This window comes from Notolepis coatsorum (genome assembly GCF_963971535.1).
Source record: "Notolepis coatsorum genome assembly, chromosome: 5".
Lineage (NCBI taxonomy): Eukaryota > Metazoa > Chordata > Actinopteri > Aulopiformes > Paralepididae > Notolepis > Notolepis coatsorum.
The window spans coordinates 201,158,143-201,175,259 of record NC_140169.1 but is presented as its reverse complement, the minus strand read 5'-3'; the positions used below and the strand labels follow the sequence as shown (position 1 = coordinate 201,175,259).

The 17,117-nt window shown below is 42.6% G+C and overlaps 1 protein-coding gene across 2 annotated transcripts in view; it reads left to right on the top strand.

The window, feature by feature from the left end:
- Positions 1-17,117, top strand: part of r3hdm1 (R3H domain containing 1) — a 205,484-nt gene that overhangs the window by 177,200 nt on the left and 11,167 nt on the right. For both annotated transcript variants that reach the window (XM_084314657.1, XM_084314656.1), the window contains exon 18: positions 1,531-1,634. In XM_084314657.1, the coding sequence (XP_084170783.1) occupies positions 1,531-1,634 (104 nt within the window). The remainder of the gene's footprint in view (positions 1-1,530; positions 1,635-17,117) is intronic.

Here is a 17,117-nt window from a genome sequence, read left to right as displayed (position 1 = left end):
TAACCAGGTATTTTTCCTCTCCTTGCATATTATCCCAATATCTCGCCATCTTCTGGCGATTCCATAACATGTGTACAGTCTGCTTCCCACATACTCCTCCAACATGGCTGCCGTGTAGAGACATCTTCCACCTAATCTTTTGGAGTTATACTTTTTGTTAAATATTTTCTTTTAACAGAATTCTTTCATACAGCGCTAGTAGCCGTATGTTGTATTTTGTATATATTCTGCCATTTCCTCATTAGTTATTTAAATCTTAAGCTTTTTTCTTTCATGTACAGGTGCAGCTCAATAAATTAGAATATCGTGGACAAGTCTATATATTTAGCTGTATTGATGCAGTCATTTGTGCAAAAGGAGCCCCAACCAAGTACTGAGTGAACATACATGAACATACTTTTCAGAAGGCCGACATTTCTATATACAAAAGAAAAATACATCTATTTAAAAAAATGTATTGGTGATACAGACTTTTGGGCTTTCATGAGCTGTAAGACATAATCATCAAAATTAAAACAAATAAACGCTTGAAATGTTTCACTTTGTGTAATGAATCTATAATCTACGAGAGTTTCGCTTTTTGAATTGAATTACTGAAATAAAATAACTTTTCCACGATATTCTAATTTATCGAGCTGCACCTGTATATAGTTGGGGTTCCTCTACATACATGCTACCAAACCTTGAAAAGCCCAGATTACTTAGTCAGTATCCTGATTACCTAATTTGTTTAATTCGGCAAATCCATTTTTATTTCTTTCTCATAGTAATCTCTCACCTGTAAATATCAACAACAAAAACCTCTCATATTTCTCTTCTCATAGTTTACATTTGTTTACTGTCTTCCAGATTTCATTATGTAGTGATCGAATCCATAATACATTTTTGCATTTTCATAAATAACTCCTTGTCTGCTATTAAAGTTTGAACACAGTGTCCTTCAACACATGTTTCAATGTCATTCCATCTTGCTATATACGGTAATCTGTTACACCGACATGTCAATAGGTCTGATTTGTGCAGCATAAAATCATTCCTTGAGATTTGGCAGAGCCATACCCTCCTTTGTCTTTGGAAAGTTTTAATACCTAATTCTAGGCTTCTTTTCTCTGCAATATATTAATTTGAACTTTTCTTGAACTAAAATAAGAACCGACCATTTCTCTATATTAATGGACTGTATGTACCGTATTTCTTTTTCACCCAGGGACAATGCATATTAATCAACAGTTTCCCCATCAATGTGAAGGTGCTGGAGTTTAACAAATGTTCACCCGTGGTCCCTGCCATTTCCCTGATTTTATAACTGTAATTTGCTTCATATAATCTATTCGCTCCTTTTGTAATGGCTAACTCCTAAATATTTGATCTAATGTAATACAGGCTATTGATCCCCCGTGTACGTGCTGTTCCACTTCTGTAATTTAGAGGCCATTTTGAGGCGGATGAGTTGACTTGTGATTGCGCAGAGCGAGGGCATGTGCTGGGAGGCTGATGGTGTTTCTGTGTGTGTTCTCTCTCGTTCTGCAGCTCCTCTGTGGGGTTCCTGCCTCCTCCCGGATCGGAGCAGATGCAGTTTCCTCGGCCGTCCTCGCCTTGTAGCTCCCAGCACATCCCTGCACAGCACTGCTCAGGTACACGGCCACAGTCCATTAGTGTTGTAAATAAATATAAAATGGTGCATTTAGAATGGCAGCTTTTATCCAAGGCGCTTTACAATTTTGTTCCTCACATTCACCCATTCGCAACAATGCCAACCTGCTCATCAGGAGCAATTGGGGGTTAAGTGTCTTGCTCAAGGACACTTCGACGACAATCGAACCGGGAACCTTTCGACTACCGGACGACCGCTCTACCTCCTGAGCCACTGTTGTGACGATACCAAGACTTTGACTTCAATACTGATACCATCCCAAGTATCACAATACCGGTTCTAAAATGATACCACAGCCCAGAAAATCTGGACGTAATGGAATATAATATTAGATGACAGAACATGGAAAATTATTTATGAAATGATTTAAAAGGTAGAATAACAGAAAAGGGAATATAAACTAAATTAAAGTAGAATAGAATTATAAAATAAAATAGACCAGGGCTGTACAGTTGTGTGCAATGTGGTCGAGTATAAACACTGATTGGAATAAAAAAGGGTTGTGCAATTGAGCAGTAATGTGCAAAAATAATGAACATGGCAATAATTTTCACTAAGCAGAGTTGTTTGATTGGTCGAAGGTTTTCGTGACCAGTCGGTCTCTCCCCCTCTCTCTCCCATCTCGTCACGCTGAGCTGTGTTCTCTTGAGTTGCCAACCACGTTAGCTTGTTTGCTAACTATCTTATCAAAGCTAATTGTTGGACATAGCTGCTAGGTGGCGACACTCACAGATGCACACACTTTCAGCATGTGGTCTTAGCTTACAGAGAAAGGGTCAGCGTGTCTGGCTAATGGCTACTATGGTCAGTTTTAAGGCTGAGACCACATATCGATTTACTGATAACTATGTGAAATCAGCGGCATCACTTATCGATTTATTTGCATGTGTAAAGAATATATATATATATAATACACTTTATACTATACTAAAATACTAGATCTTGTGGCATGTTTTAGTTAAAACATCCCCATTTCATGTAAATTCGGTTGAATTGCAACTCTGCACTGTGCATTCAATATGCAGTGCACTCCTCCATCACATCCAGAGACCACCGACTATAAAACGAGAAGGATCACTGGTAGTTTTGAATGGGGAAATCTGTAACACTAAAGATGGTGGCAACGACAAGGAATTGCTACAAAATAAACATAAATTTGTTGTTTAAATAATAATAATTTTTATTATTATTATCTATCGATAATTTGGTCCTGATTTATCGATTCTTCCAAATGGCATATCGTCTCGGCCTTAGTCAGTTTGCACGGATGCGCTCACCATAGGACTGTATTTCTCCATCTCTCAGTATCATTATCAGAAAGAATGTTAAAAGTTTTCCTCTCCTAGCAAACTCCATTACTGCTGCCCTGTCTTTGCGCTTTGAGTCAAGACCGACCTTCTCTTTTCACAATGAAGCTTAGCTCCCGCCTAGTTTGGTGATGTACCACTGGTCCCACTTTTCAGGAATATAATATATATATATGGGGGGCTTTCCTCAGGAAGAAGAGACACTGCTGAGCTTTTTTGACCAGGGTCGAGGTGTTGAGGGCCCAAGAGAGGGTGTTGAGGGCCCAAGAGAGGGTGTTGAGGGCCCAAGAGAGGGTGCTGAGGGCCCAAGAGAGGTCATTGGAGATGTGGACACCCAGAGACATGAAGCTGAAGACACGCTTGACCTCCGTCCCGTAGATATGGACCGGGATGTGCAGTCCTGCTCTGGTCTTTCTGAAGACCACGATGTTGTCGACACACCACGCCGCCAGGTGCCGGACCTTCCTGTAGGCCGCCTCAACATTGTTGCCGTCGAGGGTGAAGAGGGTGAAGAGGAGAGAGGGCTCATCACACAGCCCTGTGGGAGGCCGGTGGTGAGGGAGGGAGGGAGGCAAGGGTGGAGGAGATGAAATTGTCTAACCTCACCTGGAGTCTGTTGGTTAGGATGTCAAGTATCCAGTTGCAGACGGAGGGATTCGCAGGGTTCGCACAAGGTCCTTGAAGTGCTTAAAGTGCTTGATTTTTGACGAAAGAAAGTCGAGGCTTGGAATTCCTTGAAAACAGCCCATTTTTTAACGAGGTTTTTAAAAAGTCTTTGAAATTCAAATCAACCATTCGCATTGAAAGTTTTGTTCATCCATGATAAAATTGTTCTGAATCAAGAAATATAATTATTTTTATTTAAAGTGTAACTAATTTTCGGAAATTGGTTTTAAGCCATACATATTGTATCTGATTTTTTTTCTATAAAAAAAACTGCATTTAAAATTGAATTGTATCCTTTTAAATGCCCTTTTAAAATGAAAATGTGTGCTTAGGAAAGTACTTGAAAGTCCTTGAATTTCATTTTGCAATGTCTGGGAACCCTGGATTCGTGTTGAGGTCCTTGGTTTTCACGAGGTCATGGAGTTTAGAGGGGATGATGGTGTTGGAACGCTGGACTAAAAGTCAATGAACAGCATTCTCACATCGGTGTTGCTGTCGTCCAGCGTTGATCACAACTATGCATTGTAGTATGCAGCTGTAAGATTATTTTAAAAGATTCGACATTTTAACAAATCTATTAACAAATAAATTGGATTGTCTCAGCAGATACCCACGGTTGTGGTATCCGTATCGGAGCCGTGCCTACCCTCACCGTACCACTTTTTAAGTTTCAAGTTGTTTTATTTGTCGCATATAAGGTACATGTACTGTACTTTACAGTGAAATGCTTGGTTCTGTATGAGCCCCCTGAGATTGTGCTTCATTCAGTAAAGTGAAAGTTTAAAGAATAAAGACCAACACTATACAAAATGTAACAATATACAAATTCCTTTCATACCCTGTTGGTTTTTTGTACTCCTCCGTTCTATGGGTTTAGGTCTTCCTTAACACTTTGAATGCCGACGACGTGTATTGTCGTTTGCTTTTTTTTATTAGCAATCTGAATTCATATTTCATCAACCAAGTCTCCCGTTGGTACAGCAGACCCTCTAGGAGCTCAGATGGGAAAATACCGCCCCCTATCGTCTATACTTGTGTAACTGCAGGTCATTCGATTATACTGCTGGATCTGTGGAGGTGGAGCCTGGCTCCACTGTGCTGGCAAGCCGTCTGATGAACATGGAAGTGATCGCGAGTTGGAATGCAGCGTGGAATATATATTTACAGCAGCCAATAATCAATCAATAAACGCAATCGATATTTGGAATGGCGATCAGGAATTGGAATAATCTTTTTGGAGAACATCTGATCTAAGTTAAGGAGTCTATGTTACCAGTCTTGGGGTAATCAGAGCTGTATTCACTGAGATATCAGCATGTGCCGTGTGTGTATGATCTTGAGGAAATGAGGTAATCGATTTTTCAGCCCGCCTCTATAGCGTGCATAAGTACACATATACTATCGATAATCTAGCGTTTATTTGAAAAAGATTCATAAATAGGCCGACAAATGACAACGTGTCTAGTGTATTCGAGAATATTCCAATAAATGCCGTTTATGGGGGAATCTTTCTATTTCCCCGAAAATACGATAGCTTTTCTAAATGCTATAAAAAGGATACGAACCGATTTTAAAAAGAAAAAAAAATCCGTTTCGACAATGTTGACTGCAAACAAAAGTCATTGATAAGCGACGGGCAGATTAGACACATAGCCATAATTTAAAACATAGATTATGTGTTTTTAACGCTAACATTGAAGTGGATGATGGCATTCAAGGGGGTAAAAAGGTAAACAAGGCCGGCACTGATTGTGTTAATACTCGCTTGCGATCCTGCCTACTTATTAAAGCCTTCTCCCTCCCTCGTCGCTCGCCTCCGAAGATTCTGTTTCACCGACCCTGGAATTAGATTGAGCCAGACAAAAGGGAGGCGTCATCCCGGAGAAATTACTTCCCGCCGGATTCTCGGGGCAAATCAAAATGGATTGAATCGATTTGAAAAGGCCCGGGATGTATAGAGGGATGAGAGGAGTGTGGCACGTCCTCATCTCCCAGGCCAGAGAGCCCTTAATAACGAGGCTCGCGCCGAACAAAGGAGATGTAGTCATGTCAACGTCTGAACACCACGCCAGCCCACCATCACCACCATCCACCCCCCAGCCCTGCGCACCATGGCGCCGAGAGGCTTTAAGGTGCTAATTGAAATTACACTCCAGTCCTAACGATCTAATTATCGAACAGATATGTGGTGGTAATTAAAAAAGTAATTCCTCCACTGCTTTGTTCCAAGTTATGGCTATCTCGGTGGGGGGTTCATGGGTCCTCTAATTCTAATTTGCCATTTTATGTTGCCTCGGTTAATGTGATTTTCTTCCGGTGGCGGGTTCCCCTGTGATCGTTCCCGACCATCTCCCCCCCCCCCCCCCCCCATCATCTCCTCTTTTCATCGTCCAATCACTTATTGCAGCGGGTGAAAAATGTTCTTTCCGATGCCCAAATTAGACTTGCTTCTTCCCAAGTTGGCCCGGTCAACATGGGTTTAATTTCATGCAGGGATTAGCAAGTGAGAAGAATTGGCCCGTTCTGTTTAATCTAGTGAATGTAGCACCGGATTCACACAGTCGAGCTAATTGGTTTGGGTTTTTACACACTTTGGGATGTTTACTAAAATACCTGAAGCGCTGTTTGTTGTTGGTGTAATATCATTTTTTATACTTATTTTTTTATGTTGCTTTGTAAATGCTGCTCCTCAGTGCAGTTTGAATTGACGAGCTGTGTTTTATTACAATAAAACATGAATAAGGAGAGTTGGAGTCTTTGCATCCCTGCTCTGAGTGCAGTGCTGGGATAAGAGACGGTTTACTCTCTCACCTCAGCAAAAACGGCACATAGAAATTATGAATAATAATAATCACATTCAAAGGTCCCATTTACTACAGCCAAACGAAATATCCATAACATTCCCTAACCTTCATTGTTGGGCAAACATTTAATTGGATGTGTGCTGGTGCAAAGTTTCCTGATTAAGTATTAATGTCAGACCTGTCCTTGACTAAGTCCCAAACAAACTGAATAATGGGCACATGAAAAAACACTGTTTAAACACTGGAATTGAATAAGCAGCAACATGTTACATATCCAAACACTGAATTTAATGACTGTAGCTTGAAGTGACACATGATTAACTGTAGCTTGACGTGACACATGATTAACACTTTCACTGCCACTCACGAGTATTCTCGGAATTTTTTTCTTTTTTTAGCGATCTGAAATCATATTGCATCACGCGAGCCTACCCTAGTATACCCGAGTGCCGCCGGCGATCAGATGTGGAAAAAAGCGCCCCCTATCGTCTCCCAGATGACATAAGGGATTTTGGAATGGACTCAATGAATATGGATGGGGGGAAAAAATCCTGTACTCCACATTTTCCAGTCCACCCATGCAGCCGGAGTACCAGGGTTCATTCAGGGGGCTCTCAACCCCGCGGAATCATGTGTTACACTGTACACAAATTGGATCTATACACTTATCGATTTTTTCGAATGGTGATCAGGAATTGGAATATACCAGTTGGATACCATCTGATGTCAGGTAAGGAATCTATGTTATCAGTGTTAGGATAATCAGACTCATTTTGATGAAGTTATAGGCTGTTTTGTGAAATGTCCTCTATCGGTTTCACTGTAAAAATCCATGAGGAAATGAACACGGCTATTATCAGCGCGCGCCTCGAAAGGGTGGTGCGTGTACGTATAATATTGATCATCTAGCGTTTATTTGAAAACGATTCATAAATAGGCCGACAAATATCAACATTCTGGAATATTCCAGTAAAAGACGATTATCATAGAATGCCCCAGAATGGGCTGTTTTTTACCTCAAAACGGGTGCTTTTCAAAATTCTCTCAAACGGAAATGAAGCGATAAAAAAACAATCTGCCTTGACAGCACTGACTGGAAAAGGATTATTTGATAAGCGACGGGCAGATTAGACACATAGCCATAATTTAAAACATAGATTAGGCGATATTAACGATAACATTAAAGTGGATGGTGGCATTGAAGCGCTAACTCTGGCGCCACCTCGTGGCATAGAAAGTGTTAACTGTAGCTTGACGTGGCACATGATTAACTGTAGCTTGACACATGATTAACTGTAGCTTGACGTGACTCATGATTAACTGTAGCTTGACGTGACTCATGATTAACTGTAGCTTGACACATGATTAACTGTAGCTTGACGTGACTCATGATTAACTGTAGCTTGACGTGACTCATGATTAACTGTAGCTTGACACATGATTAACTGTAGCTTGACGTGACTCATGATTAACTGTAGCTTGACATGGCACATGATTAACTGTAGCTTGACGTGACACATGATTAAATCAAATAAAATCAAATTTATTTATAAGGCCCCACAACACACGTTAATGTCCCCATGGGCCGTACGCGTGAATATTAAAGGCAACCAACTTGTGTTCGGCTTTTCTCTGATTGGCCGCGCAGGCAAGCGGCAGGCCGTCCCACGTCCCAAATGAAATCCAAGGAGCAAGCGGCAGCGCGGGCAACCAACTTGTGTACCAACCAACTTGTGTTCAGCTGCTGTTCCAACCAACTTGTGTTCAGCTGCGGTAGCAGTGGAGCGCTATGAAATGCGCTGAACTAGAAAGCGTAACGTTATTATGTTTCGCGTTTTTAACAACCAACTACCAGATTCACTCGTCACTGTACATCACGTCTGAAGTATAAACAAAGCCCATACAGTTATGAAATGCGCTGAGCCCATACAGTTATGAAATGCGCTGAACTAGAAAGCGTAACGTTATTATGTTTCGCGTTTTTAACAACCAACTACCAGATTCACTCGTCACTGTACAAGCCCATACAATTTTTTAGATGAATGATTGTGGATATAATATAGAAAACACATCATTATGATATTGTCAGATGGCGCAAAATACAATGGTGAGTGAGAAATATATCTCCAGTGATAAAACCCAGTGCTCTATGTCTCTATGATACACAGCGTGGATGGGCTTTCAGAGGGAGGCATGCATGTACATAATTTCACCATAATCAAATACAGACATAATTGTGTGGCTTGACGCAGCAGCGGCGCACGGAAGCCGGGGATAAACCACCGCGTCGCCCCGCTGGCGCTTCAGCAGCCTCCACGGGCGAAATAACATATAACGTTACAGCGTACAGTTCCACACTGATGTACAGTGACACCCAGCAGAGTTTCTAGTTACAGTAGTGACGCGTGAATCGATAGTCCTAACAGTGTTTATTATTAAGAGTCAGATAGTCCGCACGCGCACAGTGTTTATAGTCCTAACAGTGTTTATTAGTAAGAGTCAGATAGTCCTAACAGTGTTTATTATTAATTAACGTCATAAACCACATATCCGTTGTAGAAGCCCTTCAATGACAGCGCTCTCATATTTTGCGAATGCATAAACTATATCTTAAATTATGGCTATGTGTCTAATATGGCTGTCGCTTATCAATGACTTCGCGACAGCCATATTAGACACTCACTGTACATCAGTGTGGAACTGTACGCTGTAACGTTATATGTTATTTCGCCCGTGGAGGCTGCTGAAGCGCCAGCGGGGCGACGCGGTGGTTTATCCCCGGCTTCCGTGCGCCGCCCGCGGCTTGACTCGGTTCATCTCCAGCAGCAGCAGCGCTCCGTTGTAGGAAGCCCTTCAATGACAGCGCTCTCATATTTTGCGAATGCATAAACTATATCTTAAATTATGGCTATGTGTCTAATATGGCTGTCGCTTATCAATGACTTTCCGACAGCCATATTAGACACATCGCCATAATTTATGATATAGTTTATGCATTCGCAAATATGAGAGCTCTGTCATTGAAGTGGGTGGTGGCAGTTACTAACAGTAGCGATTTTTATTGTTTTGTCATGACCAAACATAATCCCAACATAGATAGGAGGTGTACTGTATGTCAAATGTCGGTCATGTGGTGGAAGAGTTTAGTACAGTCACACAACAGAACACCAGTGTTTCTAGTAGATATGTTTATTAATATAAATAAACACCTCTGTCTGAACTGGTTCGACCAGCGCGTTGGTTCGACCAGCGCTTCTGCCGCGTCTCTCAGCGGAAAAGGGCGTGTGCTAGGGCGGTCACGTGGCCGTGTGGCCAATCAGAGAAAAGCTGAACACAAGTTGGTTGCCTTTAATATTCACGCGGGCCGTACATGTCTTCTTTAAACAAGTCAAGAAGAAAACATAACAATAAGTCAAGAACAGAACAAGAACACCATAAGGTCTAACAAATTTTAAATAAATGCAAATAAATGAAAGAATGCAACACTCCCAGACATACCCCACGCGAAGGTAAGGAAAAACTCACTAAAACCTAACAATAGGGAAAAATGCTCCACAGGCAGTGTGGAGGAGAGAAACCTTAGAAGGGCCATTCAAGGGGGGATCTCCCTTCTTGGATGTCGGTGTTGTTGCAGACTAACAGTTGGTAAGCATGCATTCAAGTGTGTAGTGAAACACAGATGAGTGCATGCAATAGCAACTGAACATTTTGAAAGATTAAAGATAGAGCTGATTAAAGATAGAGCTGATAGCGATAGCAACTGAACATTTTGAAAGATTGAAGATAGAACTGATAGCGAATCTATTTGAGGCACAGGGGCGGCGCAAAGAGGGTCGTGTCCTCCCAGTCTTAATCACGGTACATTCAACACTCCGGTCATTGCTCAGAGACAGCCGGAGACAGGGAGATAGGGGGCGGCGCAGAGAGGGTCGCAACCTCCCTGACATCATCGCGGGACGTCCAGCACTCCGGTCACCACTACGAGACCTCCGGAGACAGGGAGACAGGAGGGCACACGCAGAGAGGGTTGCATCCTCCCGGCCTTCATCACGGGACGTCCGACACTCTGGTCAGCACTCCAGGATGCTTCATTACTTAAGGCAACCGTCTTGCGCCTAGCACGGCGGAGCGGCAGCGGCACGCAGGTTTCCGCACGCAATCCCCCCTGTTTTAACATCGACTGTTAGCTCAACTCGTTCGCCAGCTTGCTGTGGAGCCTGCGGTCCAGTTGGTGACTAGTTCGAATCACTTAAATTTTTTTTATTTTTTTTACGTTTAATTAATTTATCGCCTCTCTATATAAACGTCTTTCTTTCGCCGGTTAAGTTTAGGCATTCTTTCGGAGTTGGTTAAGGTTAGAGTTTGTCTTAGAACATGGCAATATTTCTTTCGCCGGTTAAGTTTAGGCATTCTTTCAGAGTTGGTTAAGGTTAGGGTTAAGTTTAGGCATTCTTTCGGAGTTGGTTAAGGTTAGGGTTAAGTTTAGGCATTCTTTCGGAGTTGGTTAAGGTTAGTTTGTCGCAGAGCATGGCAATAGAATGCAGCCTATTTCCGCTCTGCCGCTCTCTCGCTCTGCCGTGGTCACATGGGCGTCGTGGCCAATCAGAGAAACGCTGAACGCAAGTTGGTTGCCTGAAGTGTTGACGCCTCCAGGACAGCAACTCACAGGGGGACAGGGAGACGGGACAGGCGTTAGACAGCTTGTGTGATTGTAGTGGGTGGACATAGCAATAGATACAAGTGGTAAGCATATATGTGAATAGAGTAGATATATGAAGTAAGCATATTATGTGAATAGAATAGAAGTACTTAACCCAGCAATGAAACCGCGTTGACGCACCAGTTGACAGGACCACGGACAGACGACGGTAAGTAGCTGATCCAAGGCCTCGGTGGTGCATGTAGAGCAGTCACTGCAATCTTGGCCAAGACCCCGAGGCATCCATCACCTTAGTCAGCGCTAGGAGACAGGCACTCGGAGAGATGGGGGAGGGAAGGGGGGGGGGAGTTAGAGAGTTCCCATGTTTGTGGTGCTGCAAAAAAGCAGACATGGGGGAAAATAAACTTCCTAACTAAACTAGACAGATTAATCTAAAGGTCAGTCCCCGACCAGGTGAGATCAGGGTAGGTTGAAGGAGAGAGAGAAAAGATGGGTCTTAAGCAGGGATTTAAAAGCTTCGACAGAGCAGGCGCCCCTGATGACGGCAGGTAATTTGTTCCACAGGTAGGGAGCGCGGTAGACAAAGGCTCTTAACTAGCTTGACATGACTCAGCTTGACATGACTCATGATTAACTGTAGCTTGACGTGACACATGATTAATTAGCTTGACATGACTCAGCTTGACATGACTCATGATTAACTGTAGCTTGACACTCGATTAACTAGTTTGGCGTGACTCATGATTTTTTTTTTTTTTTTTTTAAACTTAAATTTTTTATTAACATTTATTTAGACAGACAGCACTTACAAAAAATAAATAATAAAAAATTAAGAGACTAGTATCACAATAAAAACAAAAAGAAAAAACAGTGCACATAAATATTTACATGGGTATCACATTGTTAGTTGTCTGGTTCCCCTACTGTTGTTTCCCCTACTGCAATGCACTGCTCGCTGGCCTCCCGGCCACTGCCACTAAGCCTCTTCAACTCATTCAGAACGCAGCGGCCCGCCTGATCTCAAACCTACCGAAGTCGGCCCATGTCACCCCACTTCTTAGGGACCTGCACTGGCTCCCCATTGCTGCACGAATCCGCTTCAAGGCCCTCGACCTAGCATACCGTGCGGCAAAGGGAACCGCTCCCGCCTACCTCCGGTCAATGGTCTCTAACTACACACCCTCAAGACCCCTACGCTCTGCATCTTCTGGCCGCCTCAGACCTACTCCTATCCAAGCTCCGGGAGGGTCATCAAAGAGAAGTCGCCTATTCTCAGTCCTTGCCCCACAATGGTGGAATGAACTACCCACCCCAGTTAGGACAGCCGAATCACGTCCAATCTTTCGCCGTCGACTAAAGACGCACTTCTTCAACCATTATCTGAATTAAAAAAAAAAAAAAAAAAAAAAAAAAATCTAACCCTAACTAACCGTACTGTCATGCACTTGTCCTAATAAACTAACCTACACTGTAGCACTCAACACTTTGATGAACATTGTTGCTCAGCTGATAGAGTTGTGCCCTTCCTGATGGCTTGTCGTACAGAACTTGTAAGTCGCTTTGGATAAAAGCGTCAGCTAAATGTAAATGTAAATGTAGGTATTTGATACAAAGGCTGATTGTGTATCTCCCTTAAACAGGCATAAACAGGTAATTCCTACTCAAAGACAATAAATGCTGACTAAGGTTTGTATGTGTGATCTGGGTCCAGAGATCCTCCTTGAGTTTCTTTCTTCCCTTCTCCTTCGTCCTTTCTTTTTTTTTCTCTTGTTTATTAACTTTCACTTTGCCTTTTGTTTCACCCATACACAAACCACATCATCCCTGAATATTTAATATCACACCGTTAAACAGACATAAATAATAAGGTATAAAAGCATTCAGCACTTGTAATATCCCAAAAACAAAATAGATAATATTAACTAAAGTACAGGTGTGTGACATGGGTTCATAGACCCTGCTTGAACATCTTTCCTCCTTTACCCTTCGCTCTCTTGTGTTGCATTTGGTTCTTCCTCTGTGATGTCGTTCTCGTTCCTTTTATAATCCTCCCACTTTCCCCAAATTTCTCTTCCTGTAACCTCAGCATGTGTGTTATCCTTTCCATATCCTGTATTTCTTCCACTATTCCTACCCATTTTGCTATTGTCGGTGGGTCTTCCTTATACCACAGTCTCGTTATTGCTTTTCTGGCCGCTATCAACATTATCTTTATTAAATATTTGTCCCCCCCTTGTATTCCCTCGTGTGTCAGGTCTCCTAAGTAAAGCACCAGTCCTGTTTGTGGTATCCCGTATCCTAATATTCTGATCATTGCTTCCCCTATCTCCTCCCAATACCCCTTCAGCTTCTGACATCCCCAGAATATGTGCGTGTGATTTGCCCCCTCCTTCCCACACATCCTCCAGCATGCTTTTTGTGTTGGTGCATATTTTCCCTTCAGCTCTGGGGTTATAAAGAATCTGATTATGTTTTTCCATCCAAATTCTTTCCATATTCTCGATCCTGTTGTTGAATGTTGTACCTCGCATATGTTCCCCCATTCCTTCCCTGTTATTTCTATCTCTAGCTCTCTCTCCCATTTCTCCCTTATGTAATCGGTCGTGTGTCCCTTGCTGGTCATTATAGCCCGGTATATTGCTGATATTACTCTTCCTTGCCCCCCTTCGTATGCCCATACTATCATCTTTATTATTCCATTCTGTTCCTCGTCTTTGGCCCCCCTTATTTCTTTGTTGTAGTAGTCTCTAACCTGTAGATATCTGAAGTGGTCCCTGTTTTCTAGTCCAAATTTCTCCTTTAATTTTTGTAGTGTCTGCATTTCTCCCTTCTCTATCATTTTGCATATTGCTGTTGCCCCCCCCCCTCTCCCACCTTCTGAATCCATGGTCTAACCTCCCTGGTTTGAATCTCTTGTCATGTGCTACCCATCTCAGGACCCCTGACTGCTTCTCCAATTTGTGTGTTTTTACTACTCTGTTCCATATGGTCAAGGTGTATTTGGTGATTGGATCTAATAGTCCCTCTTTTTCTTTAAATAGTTCCCTATCCCCCACCAGAGCTTGTACCTTGTATCCCTCCCCTTCTTTTTCAATGTCTTTCCATCTTGCCTCATATCTGTCGTTACACCAGCACGTCACTGCTCTCAGTTGTGCTGCATAGTAATAATCTTGTAGGCTGGGTACTGCCATCCCTCCCTCTTCCTTTGGTAGTTGTAGTGTTTTATATCTGACCCGTGGTCTTCTCCCCACCCATATGAACCTCGATATCAGTCTGTCCCACTCCCTGAATTGATTCTGTGGTATTTGTATCGGTAGTGACTGGAATAGGTACAGTAACCTTGATAGTATGTTCATTTTAATGACCTCTATTTTTGAATTGAAGTCCAAGGGCATTACTGTCCATCTCTCTAGGTCTCTATTGATGTTCTGATTTATCTGTGTATAATTCGCCTCAAACAGTTTCTCCACCCCTCTCGTGATGTTCACCCCTAAGTATTTAATCTTGTCCATGTCCCATCTTATCCTGTACTGTTCTCTAATTTCCGTCGTTGGAGAGTAGTTCCATGCTAAGGTCTGTGTCTTTGTCACGTTTAGTTTGTATCCTGAGTAGTGACCATATTCCTTCAGTAGATCCATCAGTGCCGGGAAGCTCTTTTCTGGTTGCCTCATGTATACTATCACGTCGTCTGCAAATAAGCCTAGTTTATATTCCGTTCCCTTTATCCTTACTCCCTTGATGTCCTCGGTCTGCCTGATCAGTTGTGCCAGTGGTTCTATGAAAACGGCGAAGAGCGTCGGTGAGAGACAACATCCCTGTCTGGTAGCCCTCTCTAATCTGATTCTATCCGTCAAGCTGCCATTCACCTTAACCCTCGCTGTCGGCTCTTGATATAGCGCCTTGGTCATCTAAATCGCCCTCCCGTTCAGTCCGAACCTCATCAATGTTTTATATTAAAATGTCCAGCTCACACTGTCGAACGCTTTTTCTGCATCTAGGCTAATCAGTACCGCGCTACCCCCTTGTTTTTGTATCTCCTCTACTATGTGTAATGTCTTTCTCACGTTGTCCTGTGTCTGTCTCCCTTTAATAAATCCAGTTTGATCTTCATCTATAATGTCTGGCATAAACGTCTCAAATCTTTTTGATATTATCGATGTATACATCTTGTAATCTACGTTGAGTATGGACACAGGTCTGAAACTACTACATAATTCCCTATCCTTCCCTTCCTTCGGTATCGTGGTGATTATGGCTTCCTTCCACGAGGGGGGCATTTTCCCCTCTTCCATCGTGTGTCTGAACGCCGCCCCTAACATGGGTGCTAATTCAGTTCTAAATGTCTTGTAGAATTCCGATGGGAATCCGTCGCTCCCCGGAGACTTGTTGTTTTTAGCTCTACTAATTGCATCTTCCAGTTCTTGTTCCGTAATTATTTTATTTAACTCTTCATTCTGTTCTTTCCCTATCGATGGTAACTCTAGCTTCTCCAGATATGTTTCTATTTCCTCTTCTCCCGCTGCTTTTGGCTGTGTGTATAATTTCTCATAGTATTCTCTAAATGTCCTCTCTATTTCAGCTGGGTCCCTCAATATTTCATTAGTCTTTGTATCCCTTATTGTGTGTATCGTGTTCAACTTCTGTTGCGTTCTAATTCTCCTAGCCAACAGTCTGGTCGCTTTTGGTCCCCCTTCATAGTACGTTTGTTTCATGAACCTCGCTTTCTTTTCTATTTCCGTCAATAATTCCCTATTTATCCTGGCCTTTACTTCTTTGATTTCTCCGAGCGTTTCCTGTTCTTTTGATATCTGGTGTCTCCCCTCTAGCTTCTTTAGCTTCCCTATCAGATTGTGATATGTCTCCGTTCTGGCCTTCTTCAGCATTGCTGTTTTTTCCATCAATTTCCCCCTTATCACTACCTTCAGTGTGTCCCATAGAATGTTCGGGTCTACCGCCCCGTTGTCATTTTCTTCCTTATATCTGGCTATCTCCTCCTTGATCTGACTCACCACCCCTTTGTTATTTAATATTCCTACATTTAGTCTCCAAATCGTGTTCCTCCGTCTCCCTTCTAGATCTACTGTCGGATATATGGCACTGTGATCCGATATGTCCGCCACTCCTATACTGCTCTCCCGTGCCCTGTAACTGTCCCCCGTCGTCATCAAAAAGTTGTCTATTCTCGCATACGTCACGTGTGGGTGTGAGTAATGTGTGTATTCCCTGTCCATGGCGTGCATCTCCCTCCAAACGTCTGTAATTCCCATTTCCGTCATCTGAATATTCATATATCTACTGATGGGCGCCCGTCCTTTTCTAGTACTCGTGGTGTCTAGGTTGTGATTCAGTACTACGTTAAAATCTCCCGTACATATCAATATCCCTTCTAGTTCCATCACTATCATGTCAAAAATGGTCTCATATAAATCCCTCTCACTCTCTGGGGGTGCATAAACATTTACTAACGTAACCATTTGGCCCTCCATTTTCCCCTTCACCAAAACAAACCTTCCCTCCTTGTCTCTTACTTCCTTGATCAATTCAAATTTGACTGTTTTTGATTAACGTGATTACTCCTCTCCTCGGGTTTTGTTCAAAGGAACTATAGTATGCATTTTCATATCCAAATCTCTTCAGTTTCTCATGACCCTGTGCTACCAAATGTGTCTCCTGCAGAAAAATCACTTCCATCTCACTTTTTTTACATTTCAACATCACTTTGCCCCTTTTTATCGCATTATTCATTCCATTAACGTTTAACGACATCATTTTTATACCTTTAACCCTTGTCATCTTTCTTCTTCTTTCGTCTGTCAGTCCCCCCCATGTCACACTCATTCCCCCCTCCGGTTGGAGCCTCCGCTCTCTTCACCGAATACATATAATGATTAACATAAATAAAAAACATAAACTTTACATAAAGTGCTCCCAAGGTGTTCGGGGGGTCCCTGTGTCCCCCCCCTGTCCCCTGCTGGTGGGTGAGGGGTAATTGCCCTCCTAGCGAGGGGCCCCCTCCTGACGGCTTG